Source organism: Salvelinus namaycush, chromosome 12, assembly GCF_016432855.1.
Source record: "Salvelinus namaycush isolate Seneca chromosome 12, SaNama_1.0, whole genome shotgun sequence".
Lineage (NCBI taxonomy): Eukaryota > Metazoa > Chordata > Actinopteri > Salmoniformes > Salmonidae > Salvelinus > Salvelinus namaycush.
Window position 1 is genome coordinate 27796694 of NC_052318.1, and position 27525 is coordinate 27824218.

Consider the following 27525-nt stretch of genomic DNA (forward strand, 5'->3'; position numbering starts at 1 on the left):
AATTAATAGACTGTCCTCCAATAATCTCAGGTTCTTTGATATAATTCACCTTGCTAACAAAAACAAATTACCTAGTGTCGCAGTCTCCCTCGACGCTGAAAAGGCCTTTGATAGGGTTGAATGGCCATACCTCTTTCGCGTCTTGGAAAGTTTGGTTTAGGTACCGTGTTTGTAAATTTGATAAAATCACTCTACAAATCTCCTAAAGCTAGGAACAGACAAGGTTTCCCAATTAGCCCCCACCTCTTTGCCCTCGCCATTGAACCGTTGGCTGAGGCTATTAGAACGTGCCCTGACATACATGGCTTTGAGGTGAGCCCCCATACCCATAAGTTATCACTCTTTGTGGACGACCTTATCTTATTTCTAACAAACCCAGAACACTCCCTCTCTCACTTGCAGATCCTATTACAGTGTTATAGTTATTTCTCTGGATTTAAGGTCAATTGTGATAAAAGGGAAATCTTACCGTTGTCTGTCTTTGACCACCATACCATCAAGCACAAGTTTTCTTTTAGATGGTCTCCTATGGGCTTCACATATTTGGGAATAATGGTGGATGGTAACCTGAACAAACTCTAAAAACTCAATCTGGCCAGTTTGTTGCAAAAGGTGGAGGGTGACCTGTGTAAATGGAAGGACTTGCCTCTCACTCTACTGGGTAGAATCAATGTAATTAAAATTAATGTCCTGCCCAGATTTCTATATTTGTTTCTCTCTCTCCCTATCCCAGTTCCCGCAGCATTCTTTTCCTCTCTCGACAAGCTGACCAGACGGTTTATCTGGCACAGTAAAACCCCTAGGGTTGGCCTGGATAAATTGACCCTTGATTACAGTCAAGGGGGCTTAAACCTCCCCAATTTTAGAATGTGCAGCCCAGTAGTACAGTCTAGGTTTCTGGCTCAGAGGTTTGACAATGGTCCCTCTCCCTCATGGTTGAACATTGAAAAGTTTGAGGTATATGATGACACTGGGGCAGAATTGTTTTACAAATGGGACATAAAATCTATAAAAACCATCACAGACAACCCTTTAATCATACATTCTGTCCTGGCATGGTGCAAACTGCATGAGCTGTTCAGACGAGAGGGATGTCTTTCCCCTAAAACACCTTTATGGAACAATAGATTGATTCCTATGTTTTTCCAGAATACTAACTTTAGACGATGGTCTGATAAGGGGATCACTCTTCTGGAACATTGTTACGAGGAGGGAGTTCTTATGTTTTTGAACAGCTGAAACAGAAATACCACTTGCCTAACAGGGACTTCTGTAGCTACCTACAACTACACAACTTTATTAGGGTGACTCTCAAGGGACAATGGACCCTACCTAAGATGTCACCTATTGAACAACTCTGCCACGCAGACCAACCACTATTCAAGACCATTTCCAGTGTTTACGATGCTCTTATGTCAGGACTAACACTACCTGAGCTAGATAAACCCCGACTTAGATGGGGAAAAGATCTGGGTATTGATCTTGATGAGGGTCTATGGAGTGACCTATGCAAGGATGGTGTTACATCCACATTGAACTCCAGATACAGACTGATCCAGTTTAATTTCCTCCATCAGCTCTATATCACCCCATATAGACTGCACAAGTTCAACCCTGATATCTCCTCCCTATGTTTTAGATGTGGAATGGAGGAATGTTCCTTCATCTGAGCAACTTGGCAGTGTTCAAAACTACACGGTTTCTGGCAGGGGGTATGCGATACCATATCCTCAATTCACGGGGTTGCATTCCCTTTAGACCCGGAGGTCTGTCTACTGGGTAACTTTACTAACTCTAATCTTAGCATAATAGTATGGCTTTGCCTAACAGAAATATTGCTAGCGATTGCCAATAAATGTATTGCCTTGAAATGGAAATCGGATTCCCCCTGCCAGTTGCAATGTGGCTATCGGAAGTTAATAGTTGTATCCCACTGGAGAAAATCACTTAGTGCTTGAGGAATAAGTTAAAGACATTTTACAGAATTTGGCAACCTTTTGACTATATGGAGAATCTCCCCTCACATCACATTGATTGAATCTCTATATAACCCTTATATAATGTTTCACACGTAATGTATAATATGTAGCTTGTGACCATATGATCCAATGTCTCATTATTATTATTTTTTATTTTACTCTTTATTATTGTATGTTTGTATTTTTATTATTTATTTTTCTACGCTCGTCTGTTACTGTCACTTTGTCCTATTGCTGTCTAATATCTTTTCACTTTTGTTTTGAATGTTCTTAATTGGAAAATGCAAAAAATATAAAAAATAAAAATAGTCTTAGCATCACTCTGTTACCGAGGAATTACCCTAAGTATACTAAAATATTCCATGGGTGGGCAGGCACGCACGCACGCACACACACACAACTGAGTTAGAGCTGGCTGTTTTGTGAGCAGACAGGCAGAGCAGGATGGGCCTCGACAGGCCCTGCATTTCTGAGAGGAGGGAGACATGGAAAAGGAGGGGGAAAAAATACAGTTTGTCTTATGAACATGATATAAAAGAAATCTCCAGCAACGTAACAAACACAGGTTTGTTCACTCTTCCAAAGGAACCCTTGTGAGAAGTACAGCGGCCATGTTGTTCAGTTTAACCCAGTTCTAATAGCATTAGGCTAACCAAAACAGAATGCCTTGTCGTTTGTTTGGTAGATAGAGCAGAAATATACACTACCGTTCAAACATTTGGGGTCAATTAGAAATGTCCTTGTTTTTTAAAGAAGAGCACATTTTTTGTCCATTAAAATAACATCAAATTGATCAGAAATAGAGTGTAGACATTGTTAATGTTGAAAATGAATAATGTAGCTGGAAACAGCAGACTTTTCTACAGAGGCCCATTATTAGCAACCACCACTCCTGTGTTCCAATGGCACATTGTGTTAGCTAATCCAAGTTGATCATTTTAAAAGGCTAATTGATCATTAGAAAACCCATTTCCAATTATGTTAGCACAGCTGAAAACTGTTGTTCTGATTAAAGAAGCAATAAAACTGGCCTTCATCAGCATTTGTGGGTTATTCCATGCGAGAAATTGCCAAGAAACTGTTGATCTTGTACAACGCTGTGTACTGCTCCCTTCACAGAACAGCGCAAACTGGCTCTAACCAGAATAGAAAGAGGAGTGTGAGGCCCCAGTGCACAACTGATCTCCCGGGTGGCGCAGTGGTCTAGGGCACTGCATCGCAGTGCTAGCTGCGCCACCAGAGTCTCTGGGTTCGCGCCCAGGCTGGGCTGGGTTCGCGCCCAGGCTCTGTCGCAGCCGGCCGCAACCGGGAGGTCCGTGGGGCGACGCACAATTGGCATAGCGTCGTCCGGGTTAGGGAGGGTTTGGCCGGTAGGGATATCCTTGTCTCAGTATGTAAAAAAAAAAAAAAATAATGTAATAAAATGTATGCACTCTACTGTAAGTCGCTCTGGATAAGAGCGTCTGCTAAATGACTAAAAATAAAAAATAAAAAATAAAAACTGAGCAAGAGGACAAGTACGTACATTAGAGTGTCTAGTTTGAGAAACAGACACCTCACAAGTCTGCAACTGGCAGCATCATTAAATCGAACCTGAAAAACACCAGTCTCAACGTCAACAGTGAAGAGGCGACTCCGGGATGCTGGCCTTCTAGGCAGAGTTCCTCTGTCAAGTGTCTGTGTTCTTTTGCCCATCTTAATCTTTTCTTTTTATTGGCCAGTCTGAGATATGGCTTTTTCTTTGCAACTCTGCCTAGAAGGCCAGCATCCCAGGTTTATCTGCCTCACCTAAAGCCCATTCTGGTGGGAAGCTGCTATAGACCACCAAGTGCTAAAAGTCATTATCTGGTTAATGTGTGAAATGCTTGATAATGTATGTGATATCAAAAGAGAAGTATATTTTCTGGGTGATTTAAATATTGACTGGCTCTCATCAAGCTGCCCATCCAAGAAAAAGCTTCAAACTGTAACCAGTGCCTGCAACCTGGTTCAGGACGTCAGTCAACCTACCAGGGTATTTACAAACAGCACAGGAATGAAATCATCAACATGTATTGATCACATCTTTCCTAAATGCTGCAGAAATGTGCTTTAAAGCAGTATCCAAATCCATAGGATGTAGTGATCACAATATAATAGCCATATCTAGGAAAACCAAAGTTACAAAGGCTGGGCCTAATATAGTGTATAAGAGGTCATACAATAAGTTTTGCAGTGATTCATATGTTGATGTAAAGAATATTTGCTGGTCTATGGTGTGTAAATGACAAGCAACCAGATGCTGCACTTGACATTTATGAAATTGCTTATTCCAGTTACTAATAAGCTCGCACCCATTAAGAAAATGACTAAAAACTGTTAAATCCCCTTGGATTGATGAGGAATTGAAAAATGGTATGGTTGAGAGGGATGAGGAAAAAGGTATGGCAAAGTCTGGCAGCCCAACTGATTGGCAAATGTACTGCAAATGAACAAATCACGTGACTAAGCTAAATAAAAATCAACTATACTATGAAACAAAGATAAATGATCATAGTAAAAAGCTTTAGAGCACCTTAAAATTCGGCTCCATCATTCATTGAATCAGATGGATCAGTTAATCACAAAACCGACTGATATTGTCAACTACTTTTTCCATTGGCAAGATAAGCAAACTTAGGGATGACATGCCAGCAACAAACGTTGACACTACACATCCATGTATATCTGACCAAACTTTTGAATTCCGTAAAGTCAGTGTGGAAGATATGAAGAAATTATTGTTGTCTATCAACAATGTTAAGACACCGGGGTCTGACATTCGATGGAAAATTACTGAGGATAATAGTGGACGATGTTGCCACTCCTATTTGCCAGATCTTCAATTTCAGCTTACTAGAAAGTGTGTGCCCTCAGGCCTGGAGGGAAGCTAAAGTCATTCCGCTACCCAAGAATAGTAAAGCCCCCTTTCCTGGCTCAAATAGCCAACCAAACAGCCTGTTACCAACCCTTAGTAAACTTCTGGGAAAAATTGTGTTTGACCAGATACAATGCTATTTCACAGTAAACAAATTGACATTTCACAGTAAACAAATTGACATTTCACAGTAAACAAATTGACAGACTTTCAGCACGCTTATAGGCAAGGACACTCAACAAGCACAGCACTTACACAAATGACTGATGATTGGCTGAGAAAAATGTATGATAAAAAGATTGTGGGGTGTGTCTTGTTAGACTTCAGTGCAGCTTTTGACATTATCAATCATAGTCTACTGCTGGAAAAACTTGTGTTATGGCTTTACACCCACTGCTATAATGTGGATAAAAAGTTACCTGTCTAACAAAACACAGAGCGTGTTCTTTAATGGAAGCCTCAAACAATCCAGGTAGAATCAGGAATTCCCCAGGGTATCTGTTTAGGCTCCTTGATTTTTTCTAACAACATGCCACTGGCTTTGAGTAAGGCCAGTGTGTATGTATGCGGATGACTCAACACTATAAACGTCAGCTACTACAGCGACAAATGACTACAACACTTAGAGCTGCAGTTAGTTTCGGAATGGGTAGCAAGGAATAAGTTAGTCCTAAAAATTGCCTTGGCAGTAGCTAATGGGGAGCGATAATAGATACAAATACAAAACATTATTGCACCACGACATACAGTGCATTCGGAAAGCATTCAGACCCCTTCACTTTTTCCACATTTTGTTATGTTACAGCCTTATTATAAAATGTATTAAATACATTTTGTTCCTCAATCCACACAATACCCTATAATAACTGAGCGAAAACAGGTTTTTAGAAATATTTGCAAATGTATTAAAAATAAAAACTGAAATACCTTATTTACATAAGTATTCAGATCCTTTGCTATAGGACTCGAAACTGAGCTCAGGTGCATCCTGTTTCCATTGATCATCCTTGAGATGTTTCTACAATTTGATTGGAGTCCACCTGTGGTAAATTCAATTGATTGGACATGATTTGGAAAGGCACACACCTGTCTATATAAAGGTCCCACAGTTGACAACACATGTCAGAGCAAAAACCAAGCCATATGAGGTCGAAGGAATTGTCCATAGAGCTCTGAGAGAGGATTGTGTCAAGGCACAGATCTGGGGAAGGGTACCAAAACATTTCTGCAGCATTGAAGGTCCCCAAGAACACAGTGGCCTACATCATTCTTAAAATTTGAATAAGTTTGGAACCACATAGACACTTCCTAGAGCTGGCCACTCGGCCAAACTGAACAATCGGGGGAGAAGTGCCTTGGACAGGGAGGTGACCAAGAACCCAATGGTCACTGACAGAGCGCCAGAGTTCCACTGTGGAGATGAGAGAACCTTCCAAAAGGACAACGACCCTAAACACACAGGCAAGACAAAGCAGGAAAGGCTTCGTGACAAGTCTCTGAATGTCCTTGAGTGGCCCAGCCTGAGCCCGGACTTTAACCTGATCGAACATCTCTGGAGAGACCTGAAAATAGCTGTGCAGCGACACTCCCCATCCAACCTGACAGAGCTTGAAAGGATCTGCAGAGAAGGATGGAAGAAACTCCAAATACAGGTGTGGCAAGCTTGTAGCGTCATACCCAAGAAGACTGGAATCACTGCCAAAGGTGCTTCACCAAATTACTGAGTAAAAAGTCTGAATACTTACAGTAGCAGTCAAACATTTGGACATACCTACTTATTCAAAGGGGTTTCTTTATTTGTACTATTTTCTACATTGTAGAATAATAGTGAAGACATCAAAACTATGAAATAACACATATGGAATCATGTAGTAACCAAAAAAGTGTTAAACAAATCAAAATCAATTTTAGATTCTTCAAAGTAGCCACCCTTTGTCTTGATGACAGCTTTGCACACTCTTGGCATTCTCTCAAGCAGCTTCATGAGGTAGTCACCTGGAATGCATTTCAATTAACAGGTGTGCCCTGTTAAAATTGTATTTGTGGAATTCCTTTCCTTCTTAATGCGTTTGAGACAATCAGTTGTGTTGTGACAAGGTAGGGGTGGTATACAGAAGATAACCCTATTTGGTAAAAGACCAAATCCGTATTATGCAAGAACAGCGCAAATAAGCAAAGAGAAACAACAGTCCATCAGGAACATTTCAAGAACTTTGAATGTTTCTTCAAGTGCAGTCACAAAATTCTATCAAGCACTATGATGAAACTGGCTCTCATGAGGACCGCCACAGGAAAGGAAGACCCAGAGTTACCTCTGCTGCAGAGGAGAAGTTCATTAGAGTTATCAGCCTCAGGAATCTGCAATTAACTGCACCTCAGATTGCAGCCCAAACTTTTTTTGGTCCTACATGATTCCATGTGTGTTATTTCATAGTTTTGATGTCTTCTAAAATGTAGAAAAGAGTGAAAATAATGAAAAATCCTTGAATAAGTAGGTGTCCAAACTTTTGACTGGTACTGTATGTAAATGTGATATTTTCTTTATTTAAAAAAAATTAAATAATTGTGCATATTTTTTTATAAAAACCTGTTTTTGCCTTGTCATTATGGGATAGTGTGTAGATTAATGAGGGGGGAAATGTAATCAATTTTAGAATAATGCTGTAACAAAATGTGGAAAAGGTCCAGGGGTCTGAAAACTTTCCGAATGCCCTGCAAGTGCCTTTGAACGGGGTATGGTAGTAAGTGCCAGGCACACCAGTTTGAGTGTCAAGAAATGCTGGGTTTTTCACGCTCAACAGTTTCCTGTGTGTATCAAGAATAGTCCATCACCCAAAGGATATCCAGCCAACTTAACAACTGTGGGAAACATTGAAGTCAACATGGGCCAGCATCCCTGTGGAACACTTTTGACATCTTGTAGAGTCCATGCCCCGACGAATTGAGGCTGTTCTGAGGATGTTCTGAAAGTGTTCCTAATGTTTTGTACACTCAAGATGCAGTACAAATTTGCAAACACTATTATCTCTAACTGGCCAACATTTATGCCTTCTTTTGGGAGCACACTCAGTCTTTCACTCAGTGTACACAAAGACAGGCCTTGTAAGGTAACCTGCTCTCAGAATTACTAATTTGCAAGTTTCTTCTAGAACTGTTTCCTGCTGAGCACTCTCAACAACACAACTGACTCCAACAGCTCATTGAAGGAAAAGGTCTGCATCTACCACCAACTGACATACCACAGAGAATATTGGGGGGGCGACCACATTTAAAATACCCAAATGCGGGACATAATGATGACTTACTCTGCAGGACATTGTAGCATACATTAATAAAAACATTTGTCAGAACCCCCCCCCCCTGTTGAGTTTTGGCCACATGAGATAAATGTCCTAAAATCTCTGTTTTTGGTGTAAGCGTAACGTTATACTATGCCATTATATTTTGGTTATGTAAAATACTAATTAATCATTGTGATCTTCCAAGACATTGATTCAGCTATGATCTAACTTCACTAAATGAGCAACATTGTAAGAAGTGGCGGAGTTAAGCTCCATGCACTCCGGACTGAACCAAAGAGGACCTACCCAACTCTTCTTCCCTCTGCAAAATTTGACTATGCAGAAACGAGACCACGTGCGGCGTTTTTATAAAGATCTGGTAATATTTGGCCAAGGAAACATTTCTGGTTGATCTCAGGGAATGTAAAACAGTTAAGGGAAACTGTTAAAAACAGGATTGTGTGAAGTAGAAGCAAATATGTTGAATGAGCAACTAATAAGCATGGAGAGCCTCAAGTTTGACGAAATTACCTTATATATCTTTCAGTCTAACAGGCTGACTACATGCGTCGCATGCGCGAGCGTTGCAAAATAAATGTAGAAATCTATATTATTCAATAATTGCACCCACACTGCTCCCGCACGTCAACGAGCGTCTGCGTTGCCAAGGGCTAAAATAGAAGTCAGTTCTATTTGTGACGCAGATCGCGCTGCAAGTCCTGCCTCTCCCATCTCCTCATTGGTTTATAGAAGCAGGTACCCACATGCCATCTGCTCATTGGTTATACCCACGTGGGTGATTGAAAGACGAAATGTTTTGCCGGTTGTCATGGTAAAAGTGTAGATGCCAATCACCATATAAGTTCAAAGATGAAAAGGCCTGGAAGGAGGAGAGATGACTAAAAACGATTCGGTTGGCCGTTTTATGTGTGGATTAATTGTCGGAGTAGAGGACCTTGTGCATTTCAGGTAAAATAACAACTCAATGTTTATATCCCAGGACAAATTAGCTAGCAACAGCAAGCTAGCTAGCTAGCAAGTGCAAGCTAACTAGCTAAATTGCCATACATGTTTAATGCTTTTCGACCTGTCCCCAAATTAATGTCATTGGTTCAGAGTTTGTTTTGATATTTTAAACTGCGTGTCGTGATCGCGTTTGGTGTAGGGGGACAAAATAAATGTATGCATGATAGCGCACGCGCGCAGCCAGTCAAGTTTACTTTGTAAATAGCATCTTGAAAGTAAGTATTTTATGCTTCAATAGAGTGATCAGGGACGTGCAACTATAGTTTTCCTTCACAGCCATCTCCTCATTGGTTATACACACGTGGGTGACTGAAAGACGAACGAGCTCAGTGGCGGTAATGCACCTAATTTATAGGTCAGGAGAAAAGGCCTGGAAGGAGGAGAAATGACTAGAAACAATTCAGTTGACCGTTTTATGTGTGGATTAATTGGTGGAGTAGAGGACCTTGTGCATTTCAGGTAAAATAACAACTCAATGTTTATATCCCAGGACAAATTAGCTAGCAACAGCAAGCTAGCTAAACAGGACAAATTAGCTAGCAAGTGCAAGCAAGCGAGCGAGCTAAATTGCCATAAATGTTTAATGCTTTTCGACCGGTCCCCAAATTAATATAATTGGTTCAGCGTTTGTTTTGATATTTTAACCTGCGTGTCGTGATCGCGTTTGGTGTGGGGGGGACAAAATACATTTATGCACGATGGCGCACGTGCGCAGTCGGTTTGGGTTCAATGTCATACTGTAATTTACTTACTTTAGTAGACCATCATCAGAACACCACATTTCACTGCACCTAACATTTCCATTTTTTAAAAACATGCTTTTTGTAAGTAGTTAGACCTACTGTCCTCGTCAAGTTTAGCTGGAGCAAAGATTATGGATATACTGACAAGATACATGTCTCTCCTCCCTAACAATGTAGCCCTCGCTACAGATAACACAGGACTAGTAATGACCCAGTTTACTACTTTTGTGAAAAAAGTAAATGTTCTAACAAATATGTTTTTGCCCGCGCTACAGACCGCTATATCGGTTATAACAATTCCCTCAGCACCCAGACTTCCAGAGGCTAAGTGCTGATGTTGTCTGAGTGCCAGACTGGATTGTGTCACAGGCATTTAGATTGTCATCGCTATGGCACTAGGTCATTAGCATGAGGAGGAAGCGCTGCTCTCTCCACTGCCCCTAATGAACCACTCATCCATTTCAAGTCCCACACCTACATATTTCCCTAAATACATATGTATCTATATAGTTCTGTGATGCACATGACACAGATGACGGCAGAGTGATGTCACAAAATGAGTGTCAAATGTTTCCAGGACCTTTTCCTTCCTCTCACCTAGTCATGTGTGAACTGTCAAGTTATTAACTACTCAAAACAACTTTGAATATGGTTTAACCTGCCATTGTGGAACCTGATGTCAAGTATTTAACACCTTTTTCAATACTACACAGCCACGATCTCTTTCTCTTACAATGTTGCTGCCATACAGTGCAATACATCGATAGCATTCTCTCAGCATTGTCTTATTGGTGCCCATGCCATTAAACAATGACTTTACAAATAGCTCTTTCCGGGTTTACATGCATGATAAAGGGCTGTGTAAACCTCAACTGATGTGGCCAAACAAATAGATATCTTACCTGAAGAGGAGTCTTCACGGTCGGAACTCAAGTTGCCATCACTGCGTCTGTCTGGAGTGCTGTGCCCGGACCCACCGGTACGGGATGCCCTGAAGGGCGCAGGAATGCAGGAAGGAGACAACCTCCCATCATCACTGGAGTCGAAGTCCCTGCTGTGGCGCAACGGGCGCAGGGAGTCCCGGTGGGTGTTCGACCTCTGGCTCTCTCTGACGGAAATTTTTGGGGTCACCAGGTTGCCCTTTACGAAATTCTCATTGAGCTCCGCATCCTCGTATTCGTGGTCACTGGCCTCTCTGCTGTTGCTGTCGGTCACGGAATTCAATTTCCCTATGCGGCCGATGCAGTTTCCATCCGCTTGAGAGAGCTCTGATGAGATCGTATTCACTTGTTTCTGGAAGCTGGACATGCGCGGGGGCGCGGGGGGTATAGGTTTACCTGTCCTGCTACTGATCCTGATCGGCGGCTCTGGTTTGGTGCCTTTGCTGCCTGGCGTCTGCAGTTTCATGCTTCCATTACCAAGAACTTTCATACGTTCCCTGTCTAGCTTTTCTTTTGTCCTCAGCGATTTTCTTTCCGTTTCTGTCCTTGATAATAAAGGTTCAATATTCAAGTTTTCGTCTTTACCGTCTTCCCACATCACCTTGTCATAACTTTTCTTCTGTCGAGCGATGGTGGTCTGGAAATATATCACCTTGAATTTCTCCTCCAACAGCGCCTGCTGCAGTGTTTTGAGATTCGATTTACATTTCTCCAGCTCTGTCTCGACATCTTCCACCGAGGTTAAATCCATTTTAGGTGCTTCTCCGTCAGGAAATTCATTCTTCCAATGTTTTTCGAATTCATCTTGCTCCCACATTATCTCCCCTGCGAAGATCAGCGATTCGATGTAATCACCCTTGAGGAAATTATACTGTTTATAATGTTGTTTCAATCGCATGTGGAACCTTTCCCTCTGCAAAAAATCCTACAAACTCATTCCAAACTTGACACTTCGTCGTACTGGTGGTGCACTACACACACTTGTTACATCTCCCACGCAGGCATATGATGGAACAGTGTTCCTTTACCCAGATAAAAAAAACTTTTGGCTTCCGGTATTCAGATAAGTTGTGACGTACACCAATTAAATGCAACAGTCAAAGTGATGTTGTTGGGGCGTTCCTTTTTGGAATGAGGGGATTCGATCTGGCCCAAGTTAACCCGCTGGAAGGAGTTTAACCCGGATAAAATGTGATTGCGTTCGTTTTGGCACAGGGCTGCCTCCCGGTTGTGATCTTGGAGCCCGGTTCAAAGCCCACTGCGAAGTCGGATCAAAACAAAAGTGACGCAGCCTAGGCTAGTTTAAGCACGTGGAGTAATGAGAATGATTCGGTGTTTTTATTTTTGTTATTTAACCTTTATTTAAACTAGGGAAGTTTTCCAGCTATGTATGGTGTTGTCACATGCAAAAGTGATTGCTTTTGATAAAAACGCGTTACCTGTCTTCCCAATTAAAATTATTTAGAAAATTCGAACATTTATTTTATGGAAAATAGATGTTACGTTTCTGGACGTTGCACCATGCTGCCTTGTTGACAACATCACGGAGCAGAGCAGAAGATTACTGTTTTTTTTTTTTTTTAGGATGGGCTCCTTCCTTCCCGTTCACGTCACCGAGAATGATGCACCGCGGCTCAGGTTAATAGAACTCCCTCATGGAATGTAGCAGATTGTTCAAGCACGAATGACATGATTGTTCAAGCTTTGAACATTCAAGCTTTGAACATTCAAGCTTTGAACATTCAAGCTTTGAACATTCAAGCTTTGAACATTCAAGCTTTGAACATTCAAGCATGAATGACCTATTCTGACAATAGGAAAACCCCTGTTGATGTGAATTTATAATCTTACATAATTATATTTTAGAATAGGATCTATGATTTGTTAGATTATATTAATGAATAATGTTCTCATGTGTCTGCTTCAGAGAGTGTATAATATTATCTTATGTTAACATTTACATTGGTTCTTGTGTTAATCATACATGTCGCCAGTCCATATAATAGAGGAATGTCTTTTTCTGTTTTAAGGCACATTCCATTGCTATCAACACCATTAGGAGGCCCAGTACACATTTTATATGCGTATCATGATGTCCAGGCCGAGCTGTATTGGCTGCAGGGACAGCTATGACAGAATGGTTAAGAACTATGTGTCTACTGTGGCAGACCAGGAGGTTTGGTCAAGACGTTTACACAAAACAGACAGACTTGTATTAGTTTAAGGGTGTTAATTTAAATCATAAAAAATTTAAATAAATAATAGGTCTCCACTATGAGACCTCCTCCGGGATACCATCTTGTGGGCTCCGGAGTCTTGCTGTATCCTGTGGGGAACAAAACCAAGCTCCCTCCGTTATCGCTGGTACTGCGCACAACTATACGGGTGTAACCTCTCTTCCCCAGTCCCCACCCCCGTGTGCTGCACCTTTTGGCAGCTTTATGGGACACATCCAGCAGGTGAGCAATCATACACTTGATTACTCACCAACCACAATCAGCCCCAATTAGTCCTGGCCAGCGAGCCCGTTGAGACCTGGCACGTCCAGCAGAGGGAGCCATTGCTGCATGATGTAGACTCCGTCTGTCACCAGGCCTCGACTAGTCTCTCCCTGCTGACCTGCGAAATGCTACACTACTGATACACATGCTCATACAATCCATTGGGGTAGGTTGCTTTCATTCTATAGGCCTAGAGATAGGGCGCTCTAGTCTACTGCTGTAGGCTAGTACACCATTTATTATTATCAAATGATAGAAATGAGTTTCATGAAAATATACAGTTATACTCTACTGTAAAACACAGAGAAACTGGAAGCTGTTGTTTGCTGTATTTTTATGACAATCCAGTCCTTTTTGTCTGATTGGTGGATGGAGATGTTTGACATTATACAGAGGAAGAGGCTCTGAGTGCGATATGTTTATTAGAAAAGTCAGTATCAGGACTAGAAGGAAACAGCCAGCACAACAGCAGGCATTACGGTCACACATACACAAGTGCGCTCGCAAGCACACACACATAGGAACAGGACAGCATGCACTGAACACATATCAACCAGTTTTTCTACTATATGTCACCTGAGTGTTGGTTGCCTACATGCAAATGTTATGCAATTGTGCTTTGTTTATCTTATGACATTTTATGCAAATGAGAAATCATGGCACATTGCTGAATGTGCAATGTTTTACCATTGCTTACTGGTTTATCAAATCATATTATTTATGAAAATAAATGTATCACAAAGACATATCACAGACTTACACAGTCCAAGAATGTTTATCTTGCGATATGAAAAATGTCTTCTTTCAAGAAGAGTACCCCAAAACTTGATTAGATTATCTCAAATCTGATACACATGGCTGCATCCACCCAACTAAACACTTGAACACCAGCCAAGACATACATTTCCAGTAAATCTGAGCTGTAATGCTATTCAATAAAAACCAGAACAATTATATCACTCATGAGAGAGGAGGGGGGATACATAACCAGCAGGTGGATTTGAGTGTCCAGAACTGAAAAAGAATGATCCTAAAATATTTATTTTGCCTGTGGGAATCATAGATCACCAATCAATAGTTTGAGAGTTTGGTTGGATTACCATAATAATGAAAAGGGTAGGAGTGACCGTAACTTTAAATAGGGAGACAATTAGACAAATCAGAGTGCTGCCTGGTGTCGGGTGAGGTAACTTTACAGGAAATATGGGAACTTTCTGTTACTACTGCTGGTATGTAGAAATACAGCAATCAGATATGCAGGGAAGTTAAAGCTCTTATCTATGAACTGGAGAGACTTCCTGCTTGTTGAGCTCAGTTAAAGTGACACATTGAAGGCTACAGTTCTAACTTATGAAAGTCATTTAGTATTAGACTAATTTGTTAGAATCCAGTGGTTGAAAAATGTACAATTAATTAGATGATCTATTGACCACAAGACCAAGAGGCCTTTATTATTGCAATGATGTCAACGTAACAGTGGTTTGTTAACCTAGAGACAATACCTCTCTCATCATCACTCAATGCCTAGGTCTACCTCCACTGTATTCACATCCTACCATACCCTTGTCTGTACATTATGCCTTGAATCTATTCTTCCGTGCCCAGAAACCTGCTCCTTTTACTCTCTGTTCAGAACGCACTAGACGACCATTTCTTATAGCCTTTAGCCGTACCCTTATCCTACTCCTCCTCTGTTCCTCTGGAGATGTAGAGGTTAATCCAGGCCCTGCAGTGCCTAGCTCCACTCCCATTCCCCAGGCGCTCTCATTTGTTGACTTCTGTAACCGTAAAAGCCTTGGTTTCATGCATGTTAACATTAGAAGCCTCCTCCCTAAGTTTGTTTTATTCACTGCTTTAGCACACTCTGCCAAACCGGATGTCCTTGCCGTGTCTGAATCCTGGCTTAGGAAGGCCACCAAAAATCCTGAAATTTCCATCCCTAACTATAACATTTTCCGACAAGATAGAACTGCCAAAGGGGGCGGAGTTCCAATCTACTGCAGAGATAGCCTGCAGAGTTCTGTCTTACTATCCAGGCCTGTGCCCAAACAATTTGAGCTTCTAATTTAAAAATACAACTTTCCAGAAACAGGTCTCTCACCGTTGCCATCCTGGAAGAATATTGACCTCATTCCGTCAGTAGAGGATGCCTGGTTATTCTTTAAAAGTGCTTTCCTCACCATCTTAAATAAGCATGCCCCATTCAAAAAATGTAGAACCAGGAAAATATATAGTCCTTGGTTCACTCCAGACCTGACTGCCCTTGACCAGCATAAAAACATCCTGTGGCGTACTGCATTAGCATCGAATAGCCTCCGCGATATGCAACTTTTCAGGGAAGTTAGGAACCAATATACACAGACAGTTAGGAAAGCAAAGGCTAGCTTTTTCAAACAGAAATTTGCATCATGTAGCACAAACTTTAAAAAGTTCTGGGACACTGTAAAGTCCATGGAGAATAAGAGCACCTCCTCCCAGCTGCCCACTGTACTGAGGCTAAGAAACACTGTCACCACCGATAAATCCACGATAATTGAGAATTTCATAAGCATTTTTCTACGGCTGGCCATTCTTTCCACCTGGTTACCCCTACCCCGGTCAACAGCCCTGTACCCCCCACAGCAACTTGCCCAAGCCTCCCCCATTTCTCCTTCACCCAAATCCAGATAGCCGATGTTCTGAATGAGCTGCAAAATCTGGACCCTTACAAATCAGCCGGGCTAGACAATCTGGACCCTCTCTTTCTAAAATTATCTGCCGCAATGGTTGCAACCCCTATTACTAGCCTGTTCAACCTCTTTTTCGTATTGTCTGAGAACCCCAAAGATTCGAAAGGTGCCGCGGTCTTCCCCCTCTTCAAAGGGGGAGACACTCTAGACCCAAACTGTTACAGACCTATATCTATGTTGCCCTGCTTTTCTAAGGTCTTCGAAAGCCAAGTTAACAAACAGATCACCGACCATTTTCGAATCCCACCGTACCTTCTAGTTTCCGAGCTGGTCATGGGTGCACCTCAGCCACGCTCAAGGTCCTAAACGATATCATAACCGACATCGATAAGAGACAATACTGTGCAGCTGTATTCATCGACCTGGCCAGGGCTTTCGACTCTGTCAATCACCACATTCTTATCGGCAGACTCAACAGCCTTGGCTTCTCAAATGACTGCCTCGCCTGGTTCACCAACTACTTCTCAGACAGAGTTCAGTGTGTCAAATCGGAGGGCCTGTTGTACGGACCTCTGGCAGTCTCTATGGGGGTGCCACAGGGTTCAATTCTCAGGCCGACTCTTTTCTCTGTATACATCAATGATGTCGCTCTTGCTGCTGGTGATTCTCTGATCCACCTCAACGCAGACAACACCATTCTGTATAATTCTGGCCCTTCTTTGGACACTGTGTTAACTAACCTCCAGACGAGCTTCAATGCCATACAACTCTCCTGCCGTGGCCTCCAACTGCTCTTAAATGCAAGTAAAACTAAATGCATGCTCTTCAACCGATCGCTGACAACATCACTACTCAGGACGGTTCTGACTTAGAATATGTGGACAACTACAAATACCTAGGTGTCTGGTTAGATTGTAAACTCTCCTTCCAGACTCACATTAAGCATCTCCAACCAAAATTAAATCTAGAATAGGCTTCCTATTTTGCAACAAAGCATCCTTCACTCATGCTGCCAAACATACCCTCGTAAAACTGACTATCCTACCGATCCTTGACTTCAGCGATGTCATTTACAAAATAGCCTCTAACACTCTACTCAGCAAATTGGATGCAGTCAATCACAGTGCCATCCGTTTTGTCACCAAAGCCCCATATACTACCCACCACTGCGACCTGTACGCTCTCGTTGGCTGGCCCTCGCTTCATATTCATCGCCAAACCCACTGGCTCCAGGTCATCTATAAGTCTTTGCTAGGTAAAGACCCGCCTTATCTCAGTTCACTGGTCACCATAGCAGCACTCACCCGTAGCACGCTCCAGCAGGTATAGTTCACTGGTCACCCCCAAAGCCAATTCCCCCTTTGGCCACCTTTCCTTCCAGTTCTCTGCTGCCAATGACTGGAACAAATTGCAAAAAATCACTGAAGCTGGAGACTCATATCTCCCTGTCTAACTTTAAGCACCAGCTGTCAGAGCAGCTCACAGATCACTGCACCTGTACATAGCCCATCTGTAAATAGCACCTCATTCCCATATTGTTATTTATTTTTTGCTCCTTTGCACCCCAGTATCTCTACTTGCACATTCATCTTCTGCACATCTATCACTCCAGTGTTGAATTGCTATATTGTAATTATTTTGCCACCATGGCCTATTTATTGCCTTACCTCCCTTATCTTACCTCATTTGCACACACTGTATATCAACTTTTCTATTGTGTTATTGACTGTACGCTTGTTTATTCCATGTGTAACTCTGTGTTGTTGTTTGTGTCGCACTGCTTTGCTTTATCTTGGCCAGGTCGCAGTTGTAAATGAGAACTTGTTCTCAACTGGCCTACCTGGTTAAATAAAGGTGAACTAAAATTTAAAATTTAAAAATAGAGCTGTGCTGCTCTCTTGTGTTCGTATAGCATAATGACATTGCAGAGATGGCACATTCTGAAAACAAACACTGTACATACATACTGTATATCTATCTCTGTTTGTTTTTGATTCCAATAATCAGAAGATATAAGAGTGCATGTACAACTTTCTTCTTCATTTTTTCAAAATTGTATGATAAAAGCCACTATGATCAATTTACTGATGGTATAATGCAAATGACATATTTATTGATTATGTCACTTTTACAAAAAAGGCATGGCATATACCACAATTGAACTGTTCTGAGGGATTGGAATGAAATCTTTAAATCAGATCACTATTGCTATAACTATATAACATTTCAACAAACAACAAATGCGTAGGACATTATTGGAAAGGAAATTATTGCACAATATACATACAGTATATTTTGAACAGATTTCACATGTCCACTCATATGTTATTTTCGAAATTGACATCACACATTAAAACCCACTTACAGTACATCAAAATAACAATAATACCACCATCAACTATTTTCTACCTTCTGACACCAAACACATGTAAATTGACTTTTGAAACATATCACACCTCGTCACATGAAAATAAATCCTCTTTACATATCCAACTTTGTATCAAAATAGCATCTGTATTTATTCCACATCTAAGATACAAATGAAACTTTCCCTCACAAATGTCATGCAATTATCATAGAAATCACTTATTTTAAGGCAATAGTAGGACAATAGTAGCAGCACCATAATAGTGACCATTGTAGAAAGGTTAGGTGGCATTGATTGTATACATATGTAGGATCTTAATTTAATCCTGCAGTAGCAGGAAATGTGAATTATTATGTGGATTATAACTAATGGACATTTTTGTTGGAGTTGATATATTTTTCGTTAGGGCAAATAAAGTCTGAAATTTTTCAGTGGAAATTACAAACTTTATAAGCATTTTAAAAACTCAAATACACTACAAGTTTGCATTTTCTGCTGTGCAGGAACATTCTCAGCAACAAAAGAGTCCTCAAATTAAGATCCGACATCTGTAGAGAGGTTAGGTAGCATCAAGAGGTTCTGTTATTGTATTTTAAGGCCAAGCTCACTAGCTTATTGATTGTAACAACTTGATTATAAGTATAATAGATACACCATAAAGATTCTCAGGTTGTAGGTTATCCTTTTGATATAATATAAAATTGCCCAACTTCCTGAGCGGTTATATAGAATACAGTATTAAGAACAGTGCTTAAGTGTTGTGGTTCTTCTTGGGATTGCGGTACTTTGTATTTGTCATAGATATGCTTACTTTCACTTCACAAAACTTTAAGTTTGCTTAATAAAATCTATTTAAGAATAACAGAAAATGTATTCATCACAACAATTCTTAGGATAGAAAAAGTTCACAGCTTCATTAAAAACCTAGCAGTGCCTCTAGTCACAGTGACTGTACTTTGCATAGTTAGTTGATCTTAGAACAACATATCAATATGACATCTAAAAAAGTACAGAGTATAAAACATTACTCTCTAATTATCAATGTGAAAGATATGATGTTCTTTTTAAGTGGTGTCATTGGGAAAACTATAAAGAATATTGTATATAGATCTAATATAATAAAGATTAACTGTAAAGAATATAGAATATTCAACAAACTGAAGTAAACTATACACTAACTTTGTCCTATGTTTTTTTGATGGCACCAGCTGCTAAGGTCTCTCGTCTGGTAGTTACGAACGCCTGCTGCTTCTCATAATAAGCAGCTTCGTTAATAAAAGTGGGATAGACGGTGCCAGCACCTTCGTAGCGGATGGTTGTCCCGTCAAACGTTTGGAACATAGGGTCACCAGGGTTCAACGGCTCCCAGTCACAGTCCTAAAGGAGGAATGAACAACAACAAGGAAATTCAAAGCTCAAGAGTTAGAGTTCTGCTTTTTTGAAGAAAAGTAACAAACTACTGCATCCCCACAGTTAAAGAAAACAGCCTGGGATTCTGACTGTCCTTGGATACACCATCACAGGCTATTGAAATTCACTACTAAATAAATATTTGTTACCCAAGACATTAGGCCAAAAACAGACGTAACTGAAAGGAACAAAAAGTTAGAATAAGCAAATAACAATAGACATTTAAAAGTATCATAGCATTTAATAGCCCGGTTTTGTACCTGTAGATTGGGGTGCACCATGGCAATGATGTTGCCATTGGTGTCTCTGGGGTAGTCCATCTTCTCTGAAACTCTGAACACATCCACTGTACAGGGGGGAAACTCCAAGCCTACAGAATACAAACAACACACCACATCGTCCTCACTTGTTACTGTGCATGCAAAATAAAGTAAAGGACAAAACAAATAGCACTGAAGTAGTTTCCTTGCACACAAATAAAATAATCCTCAACAGTTATGAGAAATATCAATAATAATGTAGCCTATGTACAGTATGTATTTGTGTTATTTTGTAAATAAGTTTGACTATGATTGTGTGCATGACTTTTTCTTCCCTCATTGATTAATCCCCAATCATGTACAAAATAGCCCGTAGTTCCAACTGTTGTTTTGGAGGATCTCACACACAGTTTAATTTCTCAGAGCAGAAAACACAACTCAGCACCAAGGCACACAGCATTCATCAGGCCCCCACTGTGGACCCTAGAGCCAGGCCCCTGGACACCAGATTACAAAACCCTGCTGGCTCCTAATCACATGGAAACTAACCAACTTCCAACAAGTATGCCATTCAGCAGCCTAGCGGGCCTAGTGAGGGGAACGAACATGCAGACTTCAAACTTCAATTCACTCTTGGGAACTACTGCTTGTTTACAGAAAATGTGGAGGAAAGCTTGTTACAGTGGTTGCAGTTTTGAGGTATCATGCAGCTTTTTCCCCCATTCATATTTCCATTAGTTGTCAAGCATACTTTTACATATTTTACAGCTATATACAGATGTATGATCTTAATTTGATCACTGTTGTTGCAGGACATTTTCCCTAACTAAAAATGTATTAACCCCTACAAAAATGTCCTTTAATTATAATCCACACAATAATTCACATTTCCTGTTGCTACAGAATTATGTTTTGCTTTGAAAAACTGGTCAAATTAAGATCTTACATCTGTACAAGTTACATGATACCTCAAAGAGGCAAACACTGTCTGTCTGAAGGAACTGGAAGGGGATCTTATGAAATAGTTGAAGTGGAAGGATTACTTAAAAAAGGTTTTCATGTAAGGAGAACACGACTTGCTCACCCATGAGCAATGTCACAAAAACTGAGTCATTACAGTGATGCTGATAATGCCAGATAGGCTGAAGGGGGAGCAGAGAAGGCTTTTATACAAAACAAAAAGAGATACAAAACGACTTAGCCTATTAGACATCTCTCTAAGAAAAAAGTTTATGTTGTTGATGTTAGATGTGTATTTCTGTTTTATTATTAAAGTATTGGTAGAGTAGAGACCAATATATTGTGCAAAAAGCTTTCTCTTACAACAATTGTTTTCTTTGGTGTCACGGATTCCCCTGGTACTGCTGCTCATTCCGTGCACCAGTTCTGGACGTCTACATCACCGGCCTCTAGGCGTCATTGAACTGTTTCATTACGCACACCTGGTTCCCATTTCCCCTGATTAGTAATTGTATATATGTGCCCTCTGTTTACCATTGTCTTGTGGGTTAATGTTCCCATGTCTGTTGGTCTTGTGAGTACCTGTGCTTTGTTGTTTTGGCTTTCGTGCTGCGTGTATTGTGTACTCGTTATTACGGGTCTCGTCCCTTGTTTTTATTAGATGTTCAACCTCGCTCTTTTGTTTGGGTTACATCCCTGTGTTTATGTGTTTTGGGCTTCGTCCCCGTGCCTTTCATGGCATGTTGTATTTTTGGGTGGAGTATTAAACCCCCTATTATGTATTCCTGCGCCTGTCTCCAATCCTTTATACAACGTGACAGTGGGACATTCAAACTACCCCTTAGGTATTTTGTTTTTAATACCTTATAACCATATTAATTTACCACCAGCTGATGTGTGCTGTACAAAATCTATGGAATGTTTATCTTTTATAAATGTTACAAACCTTTGTTGAAGAGCTCAATGAAGTCCAGGGCATGTTTCAGTACCACCCTCATAGACTCAAAGATGTTGCTCCTCAAAACCCCCTGAGGTTGTGGGCCAACCTCTAGACCTGAAATAAACACCATCAAAACCTTTAAATATATCCTTTAAATATGTTGTCTTCTTTAGGGACAAATTTTGTTTATTTTTGACTCGTTTAATAATTACTATTACATTATAAAGTGAATAAATGCCCCCAACGTACTACAACATCTCAAATTTTTGTAAGGCTGGAATTTGCACTCACCGATGGGGTGCTTGGCCACAGAGCGTGAAGTTGAATACTTGAGTAGCGGGTGTTCAGTCAGCAGAACTGGACAACTGTCTGGAGCTATGGCATTCTGCATGACATAATTAAAGATGTCTCAGCATGTGAACAAACACACAACCTCAACACAGAACACATTATTTCCATTACAATATGGCCGCTAATAACACACTAGTCAGAAATATAACAATAAAAGGCTAAGTATGACCAATTTTCACTTAAAAGACCATAGTCAAACCAGTGTTTAATAAGTGGTTTAAACCCTCCTCTTTATACATTAGCTAACTTCCTATAGGTTCCCTCTAGTTAACTCACATGTACCATTAAAGAGCACTATGATTCAATCAATTAAATTATTCATTATTCATACAACTAACCCATAATGGGTTAGTGAGTGAGAAAGGTTATCCAAAGTGCACTAAGAGGAAACACAGAACGGCGGTTTCCCGGACCAGGGTTGGGCTCAATTCGAATTGACGGCTGTCAACTCAGGAAGTGATTTGAATTTAAACTTCAGACATGTTAAAACTTCTGAAATAAATAGCTTCTACTTTTCAGTTTATTGAGAAGTTATAGAAAATAAATGCAATTTTTTCAGTTACTGAATTGTAATTTTAGTTTATTTCCTGAATTGACTGCCTGAAATTCTAACTGAGCCCAAAAAGCATGTTTTATTTGAGAAAGCGAGAGGGAGTAAACACATTCTAAGTTCACCTTGATGTAATGCATCATCTGGAGGTTGAAGTAGTCCTTGGAGCTCTCCAGTATGAGCGTACAACCCATGTTGGAGGTGGTGTTGTGGAGGTCGAAGATGACATCATAGGCCTCAGGGCTTCCTTTAGGTCCAAATATCTCATTGATCTGCTGGGCCCTCTGGACCTCGTAGGGCAGGTCATCTCCACTAGGGGCGCTGTGGATACACCACTGACAGGTTAACCACTTGTTTTATTGTCACACACACCGGATAGGTGCAGTGAAATGTGTTGTTTTACAGGGTCAGACATAGTAGTATGGCGCCCCTGGAGAAAATGAGGGTTTAGTGCCTTGTTCAAGGGCACATCGGCAGATTGTCACCTTGTCGACTCGGATATTCGAACCAGCGACCTTTCGGTTACTGGCCTAACGCGCTTTACTTTTAGTAGTTCTAACACCTGTGTAGAAACAGTGTAATTACTATAGGAGCAACATTGTATTAACAATGTGAAATCCATTTGTGTAATAACTATACTGATAAACTATACTGAACAAAAATATAAATGTAACATGCAACAATTTCAAAGATTTTACTGAGTTACAGTTCATATAAGGAAATCAGTCAATTGAAATAAATTCATTACGCCCCTAGGATTTCACATGACTGGGTAGGAGTGCATCACTGGGGAGCCAGCCAATCAGAATGAGTTTTTCCCCAGAAAGGGACTTTATTACAGACAGAAATTCTCCTCATCCACCTGACAGGTGCTGGGGACAATAAAAGGCCCCCTCAGACAATCCCGCAGGTAAAGAAGCCGGATGTGGAGGTCCTGGGCTGGCGTGGTTACACGTGGTCTGCGGTTGTAAGGCCGGTTGGAGGCAACTTATGGTAGAGTCATGAACATTCAGTTCTCTGGCAACAGCTCTGGTGGTCATTCCTGCAGTCAGCATGCCAATTGCACGCTCCCTTAAAACTTGATCAATATGTGGCATTGTGTTGTGTGACAAAACTGCACATTTTAAAGAGGCCTTTTATTGTCCCCAGCACAAGGTGCACCTGTGTAATGATCATTTAATCAGCTTCTTGATATGCCACACCGGTCAGGTGGATGGATTATCTTGGCAAAGGAGAAATGCTCACTAACAGGGACATAAACAAATTTGTGCACAAAATTTGAGATAAGCTTTTTGTGCGTATGGAAAATGTCTGGGATTTTTTATTTCAGCTCATGAAACATGGGAACAACAGTTTACATCTTGCGTTTATATTTTTGTTCAGTGTACAATACTGTTCACCTCCTGTCTAGTAAACAATGGTCTTATATACCCCACATACTAGGCCTACATACTAAACAGCCATTTATAAGCTACCGATTATCCCTAGTAAATATGTGATTCAGAACACAGCACATGCCTTACCATAACTGAGGTTGTTAATGATTGACAGTGGAGTCCGCTACAATAAACAAATGGTGATATAAGACTTACACTTTAACCCTAATGTAAGAAGACCAACAAAACTTTCACCAGACAGCGGTAAATTGTAGCCCACAAATAATGAAAACGCCTACTCTGCTACAGGATGGATGGGAAAGCATTTTTTTCAAACATAAGGGCATTATAACAATTTTCACAATTTCAGAGTGTTATTTCGACCTCATAGTGTGGAAATATATTTTTTATTCTACAGAAAAATCATGTTTTTAACTGCGCTATCCCTTTAAGAGTACAGAAGTATGATCAGGGTCATGCATATTCATGCTCACATTCAAATGGTACGTTTCTGAATTTTGGTTAACTAATGTAGCAGGCGTAAAAGAAACGCCTGAAACTAGATCCCCTACATACTGGTCTTGACGAGAAGAAAAAAAAATTGGGGGGAGGTTCTCTTCTGCACTGTTGAACCAATCCAGTAAATGTGGAGGAGGAGATAAGATGGAGTGTCGCCTTGTTAACGTCCAAAAGCAGAAGTAGTGTCACAGGCTCTCTTTCTATTTCCCCTGAAAACCGGAACATCCTGTTGTTGGGGAGTCGGCAAAAGCTAACATTTTGGAGAACAAAAATATCACAAAGCATGTTATTCTTCTGACCCTCAAGAGCAGCACATTTATTTGGACCATATTCTCACAGCCTTGCAGTTCTGTTGCCTGGCTACCCAAACTCCTTGCTCCAGCCAAACACTACGCCACAGCCATGGACGTTAGTTTCTTCTCCGCAGTGAGTCTGGACAGCACTTCGAGATATTAGCTGATGTACGAAGGGCTATATAAAATAAACTTGATTGATTGATCTGATTACCTCCTCAACGATGTCTAGAACGCAAACACATTCTAACCGTTCTGATTGGTCCCAGAAACCGATGTGTTGGGTCAGAGCCAGAACTCATGTGGGTAAAGCGGCATTTGGAAAATGTATCATTGGCATTGATACTCTTATTGGTTATCGATGATCCAATCGCTGATGACGTTGTTTTGTACAACACACCTCATTTTGTCGTCACCACAAACGCCTTCAATGATGACAGTCTCAGACTGAAGTATGTAGCGAACATAGAGCAGAGGAAGTCTCATCTGGCAAGCATTTCTGAGCAATTATTACAACATTTCTGAACGTCTTATGAACTAATGACTAAGCTAATCTTCAGTGATTCTTATCATGCTGCAACCTATGCTCACAAAATTGATTCACAATACCATTGGATAGCTGAAATGTTTCCTTCCTCTCCTATGCCTTTTTTAACAATTCTAAAACAACAAATGCTCTAATGCTGAACCAGCATGTTCTCCAAGCTGCCCCAATAGCATAATGGCACCTGTGCTACCCATTTTTTGTCTCTTTCTCTCCCCCCGCCCAACTCCCTTTTGACTGCATATCTAGCAATGTCCGGATAGTTAGGACTATCATGTAGCACAATAGAGACAGGTAGGTCTGTCAAAATGCAGTTATTCTCCACCCTCAGTAGACTATAAAAGAAAAACTATGCCAGATAGATTATGAAAAATGTGTGGTTGATTGGTTAAAAGACAACTATAGGCCTACCAACCAGCTTACACCAAACACCAAAATGCCAGTATAAAACCACAAAAACATTACAGGAATGTATCTTGGAATCAGGAGTGCAGTCCATCGGCCTGATATAAATAGAAATGCTATAATTAGAATATGTCTTCAAGGAGGTAATCAGCTTAGCCTGCCTAAAAGATGTGTCAACAACATGGTAGTGTGACTAGAGAGGTTGTCTGCTGAGTAGATGGAATACTCCAGTGAAAAATGAGTTTATAATCTATTTGACTACATCTACAGACACCGAAGAGAAGCATTATTTCTACATGTAGACTATATTTTGAATGTTCAAAATGTGGACTCAAGCCTACCTATATCATGATAGCAAGGAGATGGAAGGTGCTTGCTTCCCATGCATACACACTGAAGTTTTCAAACTAGGCCTATTTGGCCATTGGGGCATAATGCCAAGTTAGAAGCAAAATAAATCATTACACATGTAATTTAATGAATAGGCTACTGTTGAAGAGCCTGCTGTATTATAAAACATGAACTTCTGTCAGTCCAATCCTTCTGCTGTCATGCACTTGGACCAACTCCAAGCTCATTTGTAACTCAGTCACATTCTGCTCACGTTTTGCCCAGAGGCTGGCTGAAAGTCAGCTGTGAGTCTGTGTGAGCATGAATACAGTAACTTTGCTGTAATTGGAGCAGTTCAACTTTTTTTTTCAAGAAAATCACAAACTTCAGAATTTCCATAATAAGCTGTTCGGCAATTGCTTATAATAAGCCATAATAAACATACATCCTTAGCACCATGGGTCCACAATATATATAAAAATAAGAACATCTATAAAATGGCAATTCCAGAGTTGTCTCTAGACAATATAGACTTTAGTGTATTTGGGTACTGAGAACTAAATAACACTGGACAGACAGATAAACACGACTCAACGTCAAAGGTCCCCGCTGTTTACCTGAGATTCTCGGTCGTGAACGCTCTGTTAAGATCTGTGTCCACATATCTAGTGCATTTCTCAACGGCTCTTGGGTTCGTTATGAAGGGTTTCGTCTCAACTCCCTTTCTTTGGATTTCTTTTCCATTCTGTATCCACAGATTTACAAGCGTTACGCCTGACATTTCATTTCCGTGCGTGCCTCCAAAAATAGCAACTCTTCTAGCCTCGTGAAAACAAGAGACATTGGTACTTGAAGTCATAGCGGTAGTGAAGGCTGGAATATTGAACAGTTGATACAAGCCCTCAGATGAAAGCACGAGTTTGAGGACTCGGAGAGCAGCCGCGGAAAGTTGCCAGGCTATAAAAAACACGGTTGACGTTTCTTAACCAATTGTGATATGAATGCTGTTCGGGTAGTACACTTACATAATACCGCCGCTGGACTAGTTACTGTGACCACTCACCACCGAACATAACTCCGTCGTGTTGTACATTACTTGAGAAGGTTGGGTTAAGATCCTCCCACAACAGCCTACACATACTAGGCTATCCATTATGGATTGGTTGTGATATGGTTTTACAAT

The 27525-nt window shown here is 40.7% G+C and overlaps 2 protein-coding genes across 2 annotated transcripts in view; both read right to left on the minus strand.

Moving 5' to 3' along the window:
• The window catches only part of LOC120057059 (active breakpoint cluster region-related protein-like), a 244721-nt gene extending 232842 nt beyond the window's left edge, over positions 1-11879 (minus strand). Inside the window, exon 1 of the mRNA XM_039005441.1 lies at positions 10828-11879. Within this exon, the coding sequence (XP_038861369.1) occupies positions 10828-11764 (937 nt within the window). The 5' untranslated portion in view covers positions 11765-11879. The remainder of the gene's footprint in view (positions 1-10827) is intronic.
• A 6242-nt stretch (positions 11880-18121) lies between these two features.
• aspa (aspartoacylase) lies at positions 18122-27425 on the minus strand. Its single transcript, XM_039005442.1, has 6 exons — positions 26960-27425; positions 23001-23196; positions 22266-22359; positions 21981-22088; positions 20075-20184; positions 18122-19781 (listed from the first exon to the last, which is right to left on the minus strand). Exons 1-6 carry the CDS (start codon positions 27199-27201, stop codon positions 19590-19592), a joined length of 942 nt encoding a protein of 313 aa, XP_038861370.1. The 5' UTR covers positions 27202-27425; the 3' UTR covers positions 18122-19589.
• Positions 27426-27525: the final 100 nt, after the last annotated feature.